The 15,593-nt window shown below is 43.0% G+C and overlaps 1 protein-coding gene across 2 annotated transcripts in view; it reads left to right on the forward strand.

The window, feature by feature from the left end:
* The first annotated feature begins 5,659 nt into the window (after positions 1-5,659).
* The window catches only part of FNDC1 (fibronectin type III domain containing 1), a 42,858-nt gene continuing 32,924 nt past the window's right edge, over positions 5,660-15,593 (forward strand). The window contains exons 1-6 of one of the 2 annotated variants that reach the window (XM_026845849.1): positions 5,660-5,861; positions 7,527-7,625; positions 9,463-9,577; positions 10,674-10,861; positions 11,531-11,638; positions 14,925-15,113. In XM_026845849.1, coding sequence (XP_026701650.1) covers positions 5,660-5,861; positions 7,527-7,625; positions 9,463-9,577; positions 10,674-10,861; positions 11,531-11,638; positions 14,925-15,113 — 901 coding nt within the window. Of the gene's footprint in view, positions 5,862-7,526; positions 7,626-9,462; positions 9,578-10,673; positions 10,862-11,530; positions 11,643-14,924; positions 15,114-15,593 lie in introns of those variants that run through there. The other variant, XM_026845850.1, reaches the window with a different exon arrangement.

Consider the following 15,593-nt stretch of genomic DNA (forward strand, 5'->3'; position numbering starts at 1 on the left):
AATAGCGGGGAGATGGAGAAGAATCAACCTTCAGTTCAATCAAGCACATGGTAACTGTTCCCAAAATTTATTAGAAAAAATAGGAGTCAGGAGTGAATGCATCTGAAGACTTAGGTTTTTCATTGCTACTGATTTGGGACCTCATCCAGTTTGTTGAGATCCAGTTGAATTCCTGGTGTGCTGGAGTAGGTGTTAGATGGGGAACAGACAGCCACAGTCCTGTATGCTTTCATAAAGGTCGTATCTACTGTCTGAGATAGGAGAAACCACAGACACTGTAGTAGCTGTCAGCTGTGCAGCCTTCATGCTAATCCAAAATCTTGGTTTGGAATCTGTTAGGGCCATCGTCCACCGAGGATTCAGGCAACATGCCCAAGCTTAGACCATTGAAAAAGGTAAGGAGAGATGCCTGTCAGGATCAGACTGCAGCCCAGGGAAGTGGTGGAAATGTTCCCCACTGCTCAGGGGCCCTAAAAGTGACTGATGTCCTGGGCCATTCCTGGATGCCCGTTTGTCTGGGTTGGAGTCATCTGGCCTGGATGGAGCTGTGGTATTGATGCTGGGAGTGAGCAGCAGTGCAATGCATCCATCCTGTGGTGTAGGGCTGTTATGCTGGGTAGTGAGCAAGATACTGGGGTTTGTGCTTGGTCCTCCTGTTGGTAAATCTCCATTTCCTGCACCACTGGGAGTGCAAACTCCCAGATATAATCTAATGTGTCTTTTATCCCTCTGGAAGGATGAGGTTTTATTTACAGATCTCCACACCACTGTTGCTGAGATTGGTGTACTTGTATACTTAGTGGATATTTGTGCTTAAGTGAGGCAATTTTTATAGTCACATTAATCTGTTTGGGGGAGACTGGAGGATTTGTGCAAGATCCTGCTGAAGGTGGATGAATCCCAGCATCCAGTGGCTACAACTCTGTCTTGTCCTTCCCTCATTTCCACCCATACTACTTCACTCTTAGGCTTTTCTCAGTTTCAGCACTACCTTTCTTCCCTGTCTGCATCAGATTTCCATGTGTGTTTCTATTTCTGTGTCACCTTTAATATTTTTGTAGTAGTTCTTTTCACTGACTTGGATCTCCCCTGTTTCAACTCCTTCTCTCCATGCTCCTTTTCTTGGACCTATTCTTGTCTCCATTGGTCTAGGATTGAAATGATGCCTTGATTTTTTCAAGAGGTTTTGCTTTCTTTAGCCCAATATGGTAAAAAAATCCACTGAATAGTCTCTTGAGCAGGTTCAGATCTTGCCATCTCTAGGTTCACATACAGCACCTAAATGTGCAGTGAATGGGATCCTAGTGATGCGAGAAGGTGATGGGATGTGTCTTCATAGTGCTTGATCTGTGGTGACAGCATCCTCTAATTCTTTCTTCATTAGCTGTGAGATGTTCAAGACTATTGTCCCTGGGGAGTTAAGTGTCCCCACAGGAAGGGACTACTTTGAGAACTGAATGTCTTAAACGATGCACAGGATTTATTTCTTCCTCATCCCACACCTTCCCTGATGAGTGTAGCTTGTTTAGGACAAGGTTTTTCTTTTTGTTTTTTTTTCTTTGGAAGATCAGTGAGCCTGGTCAGCAGGACCAATCTCTGGTCCTTAGGACACAGTAAGCTCTTTTTGTTGCTCAACCTCCACAGTCTCAGGGTTATCCTCCCCACAGAAATCTAGACTATTTCCTGGAGCCAAGATGACAGGAGGAGACCAGGACAGGAGAGTGCTCATATGCAGGGCCTGTGACATCAGGAAGCTGTGACTTGCTGTCACATGGGGGACTTAAGGAATGGGAAATGTCCTGACTGGGGAGTCCTGGCCCTACCGTGCAGGTAACCTGGCGGGACAGCAGCCCTGCAGGTGCTTGTACGAGGTGATGTGAGCTCAGCTTCACCTTCTTCCTCTGTGTTGCTGAAGTCAGGGCCTTCAGCCTCATCCCAGACCAGGCTGATAACTCCTGGGTTGTGGACTACAGTGGGGTGGTCAAGGTCCTTCTGCTGCTCTTCATTTTTAATGAGAAATCATTTCCTTGTCAAGTCTGGCACAGACTTCACACAAAATTACTGGTTTTGGTGGACCATCAGTTATCAGCAAAGTAATTTAAACCATTCTCTGATAGCTCCATCCTGGATGCCTTCAGATTCATGCTGGTCAAAATGTGAGAAGGAAAGATAAATAAATGCTGGAGCTAACTAGTGAAATGGGAACAATGGGCAGTAAAGTGTGGTACTACCACAAGGAAAGTGATCGAAGCCTTAGAAAGCCCTGGTTTTAAAATCTCAGCTGATCCCCTGCATTCAGCATTAGGGTTGATAAACTTCTCTTTGCCTAAAGCCACATTTGTTTTAGATTGAATACTTTCCATATGTCTCTCTGGCTGGGTGGTTCCTTTTGTATCCTTTGTCCCTTGTGACTTTCTATTTTAATTCCAGTTGGAAGCTGCAGCTTTGACTGGGGAAGCAGAGCTGATGGGCTGCAGTGTTTCTCCTGGCCACCCCGGGCCAGCGGGCTCTCAGTGTTCCATGACATAACAGGACACTGAGAGGAAACCTGAATGGCGTGCTTGCACCACAGCCCAGCAAGCCGCAGGCACCCAAGAGAGCATGGCAGGTCAAGGGGATGTGCTACTCCCCTCTGGCCAGGGATGAGCTGCTCAGGAGAGATGTTGAGGATCTGGGGAGGTGGTGGCTACTTGAAGCAGGTGGGCTACAAGGAGAGACTGTGGGAGCAGGGCTGGCCCAGTCTGACAAACAGGAGGGATAGGGTGACATCCCACAGCAGCCAACTGCTACTTGATTGGGAGCTACAAGGAAACCACTTCTTGGTGGTGGCAGGCCACAAGTTGCTGTTTGGGAGGTTTGGGTTGGACATTAGGAAAATATATCAGAAACAGTGTGGCCAGCAGGACTAGGGAAGTAATCATTGCCCTGTACTTGGCACTGGTGAGGCTGCACCTCAAATACTGTGTTCAGTTTTGAGCCCCTCACTACAAAAAGGACATAGAGGTGCTGGAGGGTGTCCAAAGAAGGGCAACAAATCTGGTGAGGGGTCTAGAGCACAAGTCTTAGGAGGAGCAGCTGAGGGAACTGGGGTTGTTTAGCCTGGAGAAAAGGAGGCTGAAGGGAGACCTTATCACTCTCTATAACTACCTGGAAGGAGGTTGTAGTGAGGTGGGTGTTGGTCTTTTCTCCCAAGTAACAAGCAGTAGGACAAGAGGAAATGGCCTCATGTTGTGCTAGGGAAGGTTTAGACTGGGTATTTGGAACAATTTCTTCACCAAAAGGATTGTCAAGCATTGGAACAAGCTGCCTAGTGAAGTGGTTGAGTCATCATCCCTGGAGGTATTTAAAAGTTGTGTAGCTGTGGTGGTGCTTAGGGTTGTGGTTTAGTGGTGGACTTGGCAGTGTTAGGTTAACAGTTGTACTCAATGATCTTAAAGGTCTTTTCAATATAAATGATTATGTGATTCTATGATAAAAGCTTTCCCCCTAGGCAGCTGGCGCAGCATAGGAGCACGTCCGTCCGCAAGGGGGGCTGTGCCATCTCCGTCCTGAGAGGTTTTGAAGACTGAGCTAGGGGAAACCAACGCTGGCCTCACACAGTGTTGGTAATAGTTTCTTTCTGAACAGAAGGTTGAGAAGAGATGTGCAGGGGTCCCTTCCAACTTGAGTTTTGCCCTCTTTCAGTTCTCCATGGTGGTGGTGTGAATGAAGGCTGTGTGCCTACGTGATCAGTGACTAACGGGCTTTTGAAATCTGTGTCGAGCAGCTGCTCAGGAGAGAGCAAGAAAAAGAAACGGTGTGGGAACAGGTGGGGTTTTTTAATAGAGTGCATGACTGAGAACATTCCTTGAAAAGTGGTCAGAAAGCCTCATGAAAGCAACCATATTTATTGTGTAGCAAAAAGTATTTATTGTTTGTTAAACACTTAGGACCAGATCACTACTGTGGTCCAGCTAGTATACACTGCTCTGGCAACATAAAGTGTCTGTAAAACCAGCCTAATTGGCTGATTAATCTGGGTTTATAACTTCTTTGTTTTGCTGGGCTGGTGAGGAACAGCCAGAAGAGAGAAGCTGCTGAAGTCCAAGTGTTTAAACTGATGATCTGTCTCTGTGTAGGCAAAACAGAAAGGCAGGGTTTACCATGCTGAGCTGTTGCCCCGTGTTTCAGTAGAAAAGTAGAGTTCCCTGGGAGTGTGCAGTTCTCTGCATGTTTTACCCCTCATCAGCACTGAAACCTTGCATTTCTCAGTGGGATTTCAAGAGAGGCTTAGCAAACAGCTTTGAGAGTTGCTACGATCCTTTCCAAAGGGTAATTTGATAGAAAAAATCTTTGTTGGGAGCATGTAAGAAGATGCAGCCTTGTCAGCAGATCAAGACCCGTGAGCACTTCAGTTATAGGAGGTGACACTGAGCAGAAATACTGGAAAAGGTCCTGCTTTTGGTGTATATAGGGACATGCAGACATCAATACAGACTTAAAGTAACATGTTTAAGCGCTGTCATGAATAAATATGAGCTCTCGAAGTGTTGCTGGAAAGAGGATCTCACTACTGTTTTGACAGGGTACTTTGGTGCATTGTTTTTTGTTGTCTGTCCAGGTTCCTGTCCCAGTCTCTTGTTCCCTTAACACTGCTGTGATTGCAATGACTGGCTTAGCTGGCAAGTGAGAGGGTTTGAATACAGCGTGTGGCTTCTGTGCTGGCAGGTTTATGCAACCTTGTGCTTGGGGGAATGGCATTGCTAGAAGAGACTGAGAGAGTCCTGCTTTGAATGTGAAATGTAAAAGATAAGAGGAAAAAAATCACTAGAGGTGTGAGATATCTCAGTCCTGGTTGGTGCTGCCAGCACTTTCCTTCCTGCTGTCTGCTCTGCTTGCAGTCTGCACAGTAGCATGGTGCGGGTCATATGCAATGGAGAACGCTACAAAAAGTGGGGATGCCATTCAGAGCAGCAAAACTGATTGCTTGAGTAATCCTTTTATCAGTGCCACTTCTTAAAAGAATGCTGCCAACTTGCGAGCAAGTGTAAAAATAAATGACTTGCATAAGGTACCTATTACAGTGCTAGATGCTCAAGCGTTAGTATAAAGGGAGTTTGGGGAGTCGATGAAGCATGTGCAAAACAGACCTGTTAAATGCGGGGCTGTCAGAGAACAGAACTGTTAGTGATGGGTTTAGGAGAGGAGAACCTGCTTTTAGTGTGGATTGCTTTCTAAAAGAAAGTTTAAAAAGAGTGAAAAAGTTCTGTGCTTCATTTTACACTGACCTTTAGCACTTGACAGAGATATAATGTACTGGTGTGCCTGACTAGGGAAAGGGGATTTTAAAAAGAAAAAAGGAAAAGATTAAACAGGAAAGCTACCCCAGTTTCTGGCAGGAGTCCTTGTATTACGATATGTTTTCACTTTCAGTGTCTTGCAACCATCTGTCTGGAGAGCCTGGGAAAAGATCCTATTGAGTATGTACATCCTGCCTGGAAAACTTCTTGTTACTGCAGTTGAGTTTTATAGCAAAATTAAAAAATGATAAAATTATGCCCTTTATTCTGATGTTATTTAATAGATGTGCTTGCAACAGACATATGTGGGCTGCTATACATGTCATGTGCTTCATAATAACTGCGATGTGTGTGTTTGCTTATTTTTTGAAGAGAAGGACATGCCAAACAGACCTTTGAGAGTGCGCGCCCAGTCTCCAGATGGCAAGTTATCTTTTCGGTGGAAGCCACCTTATGGAGCAGGCTTCAGGGGTCCACGCAGCAGATCCCAAGGTTACCTCCGTGGGTACGGAGAGAGCAGCCGAAGGATGAGCTATGCTTCACTCCTGCAAGAGCGACAAAACCAGGAAGCAAGAAAACTAGGTGAGTCAGAATTCCCTGATAGCATCTAGCTGAGCTAGCATACTTCTGTAATCCCCTGCAGCTGCTAGGTGATCACAGATCACATGTTGTTGTAGCCATCAAAATGACTTCTTCCTATAAATTGAAATACTCACTATAATTGCATTCTGAACACGTTCTTAACAGAAAAATATGATGACAAGGGTAGAAGGTGTAGCAAATTTGATGCTGCTTAAAGAGACACCATGTGCAAGTTATTCATTAATAGCAGAGGGAAGGGCTGGGGAGGAGAGCCGTAGCTCAGATTCTCCTTACATGCAGTGGGACCACTCTGAAATCCATTGTTTCTTGTCCTCTTCTTACACTTTGTGTCCCTATGTTACTTCAGGCCAGTGGAGAAGAAAATAATGCTTTAATTAAATGTATCCATGCTTACCATTAAAACTGTTTCATGGGCTCCATAGCAGAGTGTTACACTTGGGTGCCCATGTTCTCTCCAATTCCTTCATGAGGTCCTGGTCACTAAGGGCTCCTGCGACAGTCAAGTTGGCCTCTTCTGTGCCCGGCACCCTGCTGTGCTGTGATGGTTTGCACTCATGCCCTAGCTCACCTGCCCTTGATTTAGAGGATTTCCTATCTAATGGTATCAGTGGAGTTTGCAACGTTTTATGTCCCCAGTGGCTGAGCATCTCCCTTTGCACTATTTGTGTCACTTGCCTGTGTTGTGGCTGACCTACCTCTGTCCTGCTGCCGGAGCTCCTCTTGCCTGAGTGGGTGCTAGGCCTGCACTTACAAGCCTTACTTTGCTCCTGGGTTGTTCCAGTGCATTTGCTCGAGGTTAGGCTTCTTTCTCAAAATCTATCCTATAGGCTGGAAGCTCGTCCCACAGATAGTTTGGTCTTGGCTTACAGAACGAGTGATGATTCCAAAATTACACATCTGCCTGAATTCCTGGCTTTGCAATGTCAATGTCTATTTCCCCTTCTGCTTTGTGGGGTTTGTATTAAACACACATCTTTATCTATGTTTCTCCAAAGAGAGGGAACTCCTCAGTCACCTTTCTCAGTCATTCCTCCTTTTCCTAACAGGAATCTCATACTAACTTCTCATCCCTTCTCTAGTATTCACTTTTTTGTCTTTCTATGCACCACTTATGGAGGTGCCAAGACACTCTGATGTCTATGCCAAGGTAACAGGGCCAAAATATATACGTGTGGGAGATGTTCTGCTGTTTGTTTGATGCACAGCATGTACCACTGCTCTGCAGGTTGAGAACCTGTCCAGGCAGTACAGAAGTCAATGGAAATCTTGTCATGGACTTAGTGGGAGCTCAGTAATGAACTTAATCTTGATGAGAAATACTATATAACATGGTTAGGAGCACCTACTACTTGTTTTAATTACTTTTATACTATTTTTTTTTAAAAAGGGAGAACAAATGTTATTTAAATAATCAAATTATCAGATTAACTCAGTCTTAGAATATAGGACTTTGTCCAACTTTACCCTTCTTACTGCATGCATATTGAACTGACATAAATGCTGTGACTATAAATAAATTTCAGGTGAGCTTCTCCTTTTGTATCTCAAAAAAGAATAAAACAGAATTCTGCCTGATAAAGACTAAAATTTTTTTTCAGTGAAAAAAGTTACAGGAAAGCCTCTGTTTTTTCTCTGATTATACAGCCTCTGAGCCAGTTCATGTGGTTTCGCTGCCATCAAGGAGCTCCCAAGGACGGAGCCAACCTGTCTATAGGTCATCTTTAACTAAAAGAAAAGTGACAGGTATGTTTCTTTCATATTTGTTGTCAATTCATGGAGACATTTGAATGCATTGAGGTAGCTTTGTGACTTTTTAGACTGCAAGTCTTCTGGTGCTGGAGCTGCTAGGTTTTTTGCTGTGCATTAAAGAGCTTGGTGGATGTCTCCAGTTGCTTCTGTAATTCAAGCAGGATTAATAAATGATACAACTCTGCGATATGAGTTGGTTGGGTTTCTGTTGTTGTTTTTTTTGTTTTGTTTTTCTTAATCTCCTCCTCTCTAGCTACTGGCAAATGTTATGCACTGCAAGAAGACTTAATTAAATCAAAGCCAGAACCTCCACAATAGTATGCCTTCTTGTCAGATCTTCACCCCCTTTTTTGAAGGGTTGATTTCCAGAAGCCTAAACCTGGTCAGCAAAAGTTTTCACTTTTTTTTGGGGGGGAAAGAAGGCATTACATACTGCTTCCAAGGTTAAAAAGGATGAGAGAGATTCTGAGTCATCTCCATGCCAGCGCTGCTTTCTCTCCCCCTCGCATTGCGATGAAAATGCTGTGGGGGTGACAGAGTGTTTTAGATATTTTGATGGTGATAGAGAACACCTTTGTCAGAACTGACAACTATGGTGTATTGAAATCCCACATCGCACCTTTTCTGGTGAGGTGATGTCATCCAGTTCTCACGCTCACTCTCTTTCTTCGGGTGCTCCCATTGCAAAACTTTGTGAATATGTCCCCTAAGCCACTTGTGGGTAGTAGATGGGTCCTCTCAGCCATTTTTTGTGCAGTAGCTGTTTGGCTTGGAAAACCTGGAATTGTCTGAGAACACTCTGCATTAGAAACCTGTTTGGAAAAAGTGAAATGTGCTTCCCTGCTGTTTGCCTTTTGTGGGGGCAGTGCTCAGTTTTGGGGTAACATGCCACCTGCTGAAGAGAAGGGCAGTCTTTCCCTGGACTTAGTCATACATGACTAAGGTCCCTGAAGAATGAAATTGTACTCCAGAGTTTACTGGCCTCTTTCTTTTCCTAAGACATTGATTTTTTTCCAGTGTTACTCTTCTGTAAAACTTGGGCTGGAAAGTTGCACCTTGTGCATTCTGTGCCTCTGGGAGACAGTAATAGTTGCTGTGACACTAATAGGAAAAGTAAATTCTTCATGAGGCTGTAGGTAGACTACACTGGAAAAACTCTGATGGACAGATAGAAAAAAGAGCCTCTTCAAAATTAAAAACCTCAAAAAATCAAATTGGTTTAACTTAATTTTAAAGTTTTGTAAATGATTTGCAAAAGATATTCTGATACGTCAAAACAGCCAACTTCAATGATTTTATTTTTTTCTTTCATTTTTAAAAAAATTTTTGTCTACCATAAAAAATGAAGAGCTGAATTCAAACAACCTGTTTGAAGCACTCAAAAATGTAAAATATGCAGGAATTCATTATGTGAAGAATTTTTGATAGTCCTTGATTTTATTGCCTTTCAAAATGAAACCAAATTTTGAAATCTCAAAATTTTTCATAAGGCAAAATTTCTGCTCACCAGGCAGCTCTAGCAGTGAATTTGCCAGAGACAGTGGATGTCGGTATGTTAATAAGACATTTGCTGTAGGTGACAGTTTGGGGACTGATAGAATAGTGAAGGGCTGTAGAATATATTAGTACTCTGGTCCTGTAAGCAAATACCAAAAGAAATTATGTTTCCGTGGATTACCATCAGTAATCAATGTACTTGGTTTTCCACTTCCACTGTATTTGTTATTCATCTTTGCTGTGTGCACGTTATAACATCAGTTGAAGACAGTTACTGTTTTTTATGAGAACTCCGATGTTGTTATTGATATGCTATTTTGTTTTGCTGTTTCAGAGGAGGAAGAGGTGGAGGTGGCACAAGACATAACTGTTCGAGTTATGTCCTCTCAATCTGTGCTCGTTGCTTGGACAGACCCACTGTATGAAAAACAGAAGGTTGCAGCGAATAGGTAATTAGCCCTGTTTTCTTTTCTGAATGCATGCTGAAGGTGAACTGCTGACAATGCACTGCTGATGGCTTTTGCTTTATTTAATTACAGCTGGCTATGAGAATAATTGAATTTGCATATCCTCCCTATAACAATGTCTGGTAGGGGATGCTTCAGAGAAGTTAGAAACCTGATGTGGGTGGATGTGGGGTGATGTACCCTCCTTGATTCCCCGTGCCCTGGTCTCCAGTATTTAGAGGTCTATGTAAGTGCTGGATGACTGGGCTTAGGATCCCTTCTGAAATGTCATCACCATCAGCTAGGGATATTTCCCTATTCAAATGCTGGTATATCACCACGGTCAGAAAATCTCCATGCATGCATGGGAAAAGATGGGATGGGGGACACAGAACAAACAGCCCACAGAGGTGAGGTGTTGAGTTGGGTTGTCAGAGAAGACTACAGCTTTGAGATGACCCTATGGCAGGTGAAGGAAGCATCACTGCAGTGGGAAAGACGCCCATCAGTGCCCCTGCATCAGCATGCCGCAGCAGTTGGAGACCAAAACAAACACAGAAACTGGCTGGAAACTGCCAAAGGTTTGAAAGTGCTGGATTCTGTTGCTCAGCCTGGGAACATTGAAGGGCTATGCAACCACACACTAAAACACCCCGAGGGGCACAGCAGGAGAAGTGGTAATTTTAGATGCTTTCAGTTTATGCAGTTATCTGAGCAGACGTGTGGGAACCAAGCTGCTGGTGCTGCTCTGGGAGTGAGGAGCTCCCAGCCATCCGGCCTCACTCATGGCCATGAGGCGGTGAGATGGTGGTGTGGAGCCCCCTGGGATGCCTGGCTTGTTTCGAAAAGCCCTGTGGCTTCCCCCCGGGGCAGGGAGTGTTTTGAGTAAGAGGCTGAAAAGAGTGGTCTGTCCCTTGGGGTGGAAGCAATCAGACTCGGTTAGAGGAAGGCACAAATGTTTGCTTAAAAGATGTTGGCTCTTGGTGATGGTGGTACTTTGTTGTTTGCATTTGGGGAGAGCAGCCCTGTTCCTCTCTGGTTCTGCTAATGCTAGGTTTTGACATCTGAATTTTTTATCTTTGTGTGTTTCTGATCCCAGGCAATACAATGTTCGCTATCGGGAAAAGGGAGAATCAGCAAGGTGGGATTACAAGCAGGTGTCCAACCGACGGGCGCTGGTGGAGAATCTGGTGCCAGACACCATGTACGAGTTTGCTGTCCAAATCTTGGAGGGAGAAAAGGAAGGCAAATGGAGCGTGTCTGTTTACCAACGGACCCCAGAGGCAGGTATGTGTTCAAAACATCCTTGACATAACACGACTTTTACAGTTTGGTCTGTGAAATAAGGTTGACTTGAGGGAAATCCAGAATAAGTGGTTGCCTGGGGCAGCAGAGGGTCGGTAATGTAGGAAAATCCTCTGTGCTGCTGCCTTGCCTCCCTGCAGCAGTGCTCTGGGACCTGCTCTTGTGGTACAAGAACAGCTGCTCTTGTGGCATGGTGAGAACAGGGGGAGATGGTTTGGGTATTTCTGGGGGATGGGTCAGTACCTTGAACCCATGCAGCTGGGTGTGCCCCTTGCTTTGGGAGGAGCAGCCTGCCTGCTGTTCTTCTCTGTGGACAGCAAATTTAAATTCTGCCTTCACCACTGAGAATCTCTGGGGCTCCTTTGATACAGGGAAGTGGTGCATAACAACTGAATTACCATGTCGTTCCAGCTAAACCACAGCAGCAGTCTCATGCAGACAGCCTGTTCCTAAAATTACAGAACAAAATTTCACCACAGGAGTCTAATAGAGAGATGTAATTTAGGCACACATGGACCTGAGCCGTATGTGCTCTTCACATTTATCTTTGAAAAGGCTGTATAGGAATTTCTGCTGTGAGAAGAAGAACCAAAAGGTGCATGCTAAGTCAGCTGTTTTCACTTGCCTCTTCTACCTATGGCTGTTTCACAGCTCCTGCCAGTGCACCTGAAAATTTGGATGTTTGGCCACTAAAGGGGAAGCCAACCTCCGTAGCAGCATCTTGGGATGCTCTCCCAGAGAGTGAAGGAAAAGTCAAAGGTAAGTCACCACTGTCAGTTTTTAACCTCATCAAAGAGCTGGTCTTCTTGAGACTAGACGGCCACTCCACAGCAAGCTGGAACCACTGACTGTGCTGGGATTTTTTCTCTTGTTAATGGCTTATACCCAATCAAGATTTTCTTGTTTCCAGCCCAGCATCTCCACACCGCCACTGGGAAGCCATCATCACCATGCACCTGGGATGTCGCAGAGCTTCCTGGGGTGTCACATGTGCACGCTTATCTCTTCTTCTGTTAATGAGCAGGTGTAAACAGAACTCAGGAAGGAAGTTTCCCAAAGGATTTGTAACAATTAGGTGAAGAAGAAGTTGGTTAGTTGCCAAGAAAGCGCGTGGGTTTATGTTGTGCTTTATTTCTAGTTTATCACGGAAGGAAAACCTCATCTTAAGAAGCAAGTGCAAATAGTGATTTCAACAGATATCACACATAAGCCTTGTGTACTGCAGTATTATTGTATGTGGTCCTAAAGCTAACTTGTCAGTGGCTACTTATTTGCATAGGACTTTAAAAAAAAGCTTTATTGGATTTTTTTTTTCCTTTTTCCCCCTAAAAATGAACTGGCTGATTTTTTTGGCGGCTCTCATTCTCCAGCGGTTGATGGGATTGTGTTCTCAAATTACAGAAGTTTCTGGAGGTGCCTTATCAGCACTATAGCATCTCAGAATTTAAAAAAACCCCTTTGGCCTGGAGGGAAGTGCACGGTGTCTGCATACAAGACCTACTTTATGTGTTCTTCAGGCAGTGGTAGAATTCCTTCCTCTTTGAAGTCAGTGGGAGTCTTGCCAATTTCTTCAATGGAGCTGCAATTGTGTCCAAGAACTATTATTTCATAAAGTAGGGTCATGCAGGGACATTATCTGAAATTTCAAATCTGCTCCTAATTTTGAGCAGTCTGTAGCCCTTTGTCCATTTTTGTCTGCTGATCTTTAGATTGTTCATCCAAGGCAATAATTCTAAAGATACCTGATATTCAAGGGCTGAACACTTATATGTGTCTCATATATCATTGTTTTTCTTGAGTATGAAGTATTACAGGAGAGGTTTTATTTTTAAACTAAATAAATGACAAAAATTTCATTTATACTGGCTAAGTGAAATCACTGAATTAGCACTTCATAGTTGTTTTCATGGCATATGGTAATCAGGAATTTTTGTCTTTTAGTCCTTTTGTTTTTCAACCCTGTCTTTTTATATATTTATACCACATATTAAAGTAATGGGAGAAAATGCCCTCTAGTAGTCTTTTGAGAGTTACCAGAAGTTACACCAGTGCCTCTGCTATTAAAGCAATTCCTGTATATCTTAAAACAAACAAAAAATCCTAATCCAAAGCTTATCATGCCTTCTAATAAATTGATTTTTGTTTTCAACTGAGTATTAAATGCATTTGCATATAAAATATTGATTTTTTTTTCCTCAATTTTGATCATCCATCCATGGCTTATTTCTTAACACAATTAATATGGGCTCATTTTCAGAAAAAAAAAAAAAATCATGTTTTTAAAAGTATTACTATGTTCTAGAATTTTCCCATTGTGGCACTGTGACTCCTCAAGTGTTATTGTGTTTCTTTGTGTAGAGAGGCAAAACTGTCAGCCTTTGGAATTTTATTTTCAAAACCCTGTTTTGGTCCAATACCTGTGCCTCTTACAGAGGATTGAAAAGAAAAGGAAGCCTGTGCAAGGCCGAAATCTTACCTGTACTCCTTGGGAGTTTAATGGGAAGACTCCTCTTCATGGCTACGATTATTCCTATAGGGGTGGAATTTCTCTCAATACAAAAAGCTAATACGAAGCACAGGTACCACAGTAATCCTAAACTGGAAAGTGAGGGCAGGACAAGTTTCTTAAGTGGCAATATGACCTTGCTTTGCTTTCTCGGCAGTGGTGTTTAGCCCTGGCTATAGTTAAGCACAGTGTATTAGATTTTGATTTTGTTGGACAGGAGTGCTATTGCTGCCATTTGGCAATATACCGTGCTGTTATTTCCTGGTAGAAGTATCTTTTCTGAATAAGAACCTCAGTCATCCAGGCATGAATTTTACCTACTGGCCTGTAGATTACAGCTAAAACCCCTCTAAGCAAAGACTCAGCTGGAAACACTTATATTTGACTGCAGTAATATTGTTTCCAAGATTAAAGTAAGTGACTTGGTGTTTTCATGGGGATGTCCCTGCTGAGGAATGAGTATATGGCCTTTGGAGCTGATAGACTTTCACCACGGTGGACTGTCAGAACTGCTTTTGCATGACTAGGGTCAAAAAGTACAGTACAATTATAGCCGTGTCAAGTCTCTGTTGGAAATGTAAGATAAGAAATTAATTAATAGTAATGAACAGTGTCACCTGAATTTAATACTAATGTCTTGAATGATAATGATGCGAATACACCATTTTATGCTTCCAAATAATTTCTGTGTGAAAGAAAGTTTTTTAACATTCTTATTTTCTGTGGACATAGCTACAGTCAGCAACACAATTGTGTGTTGTCCACCATTATGAGCAAGTTATGTTTTGGAATAATATTCTTGGGTTCATGTGTTGTTGATAGCAAATCTGATAGCTAATCAGTAAGTTCAAAATATCTCTTTCTCTTGGGAAGTCTAAAATCTGCTCATGGTTCATCAGCTGTAACCACACAGGTATTCTGATAATAGCAATCCTCCCTACCTAACATTTTGCAGTCTTTCAGACTAGTTTTCCACAAGTAATAGGACAGTACATATTTTCCTGACAGTTTTCAAACATGTTTTCTCTTTGTAGGTTTCCTCTGTTATTTCTGATTTAGGGCAGTTAATTTTTTCAGAGTATTCATTTCAGAGGACTCATTCAGAGGACAAAAACAAGGTCTCCTGGTGCAGCATACCAAATCATGCAATAGTTGGTGCTGTAACTTTATCCTGTCCCTGACACTTTCTCTGGAAGTGCACATGGCTGTCATCCAGCTCCTCTTGGTGATACTTCACTCTAATGGACATTGTTGCTTATGTATTTTTACAAAGGTATAGCTAACATATTTTGTCTCAGTCACTAGGTCATTGATGTGATTTGGTTTTGTCTGTTAAGATGAACAAATATTCAACTTACCTACATACCTATGTATATATCTCTCTCATGTCTTTATACTCCAGCTGTTGACTCGGCGTGCATTGCTAGTGTATTAATTTTAGTAATGCACGTTCTAATTCATCCTACCCATACAGTCTGTCCGCTGGAAACAGGACTGTTTTCAGTTTCCTCCTTCCAACCGTCTGCCAAATCATTTCAGAATACATTCTTTCATACGCCCCGGCTCTCAAACCATTTGGAGCAAAGTCCATCACCTACTCTGGAGCTACAACATCAGCCATAATAGATGGTCTGCAGGCTGGGGAGCGCTATATTTTCAAAATTCGTGCAGCAAACAGGAGGGGACCAGGTCCTCAGTCTAAAGCCTTCAGTGTCGCCATCCCAGCAGGTGAGCACCAAGCCATGTACCAATTCTATAGTCCACCCATTCTTGCCTCAGTCCCAGTTATGTTAATTTTTACTGACAGCTTCCTCTGCACTGCATCTAACCTGTGGGATTTTACTTTCTTAATACTGTTTCTGTTAGCTCTTTCATCATTATATTGTCCAAAGAGATTCTTGTAGGTAAGCATTTATCACTCTGCAGCATGTATAAGGATATTTTATGGACATTTTAACATCTTAAATAAATGCATATCATACTCTATTTCCTGCATGAAAACACTTGTGTGCTCTTGTTATCCAAAGCCTAAAGGATACAGTGCTTTGGGTCTTTGGTTGCTCTATTCCTGACAACTCTCAGTCTTGAAAGCCACTTAGAGTGGCTTACTCAGATACGATTCCTTGCTTTTGCTTCTTGTTGAAAAGATGCTGTTGTGGGAACAGCAGATTTGCTGAGTTAACTAAAAATGTGGGCCACAGCCTCAGA

The sequence above is a fragment of the Athene cunicularia genome (genome assembly GCF_003259725.1).
Source record: "Athene cunicularia isolate RWA chromosome 3 unlocalized genomic scaffold, athCun1 chr3_part1, whole genome shotgun sequence".
NCBI lineage: Eukaryota > Metazoa > Chordata > Aves > Strigiformes > Strigidae > Athene > Athene cunicularia.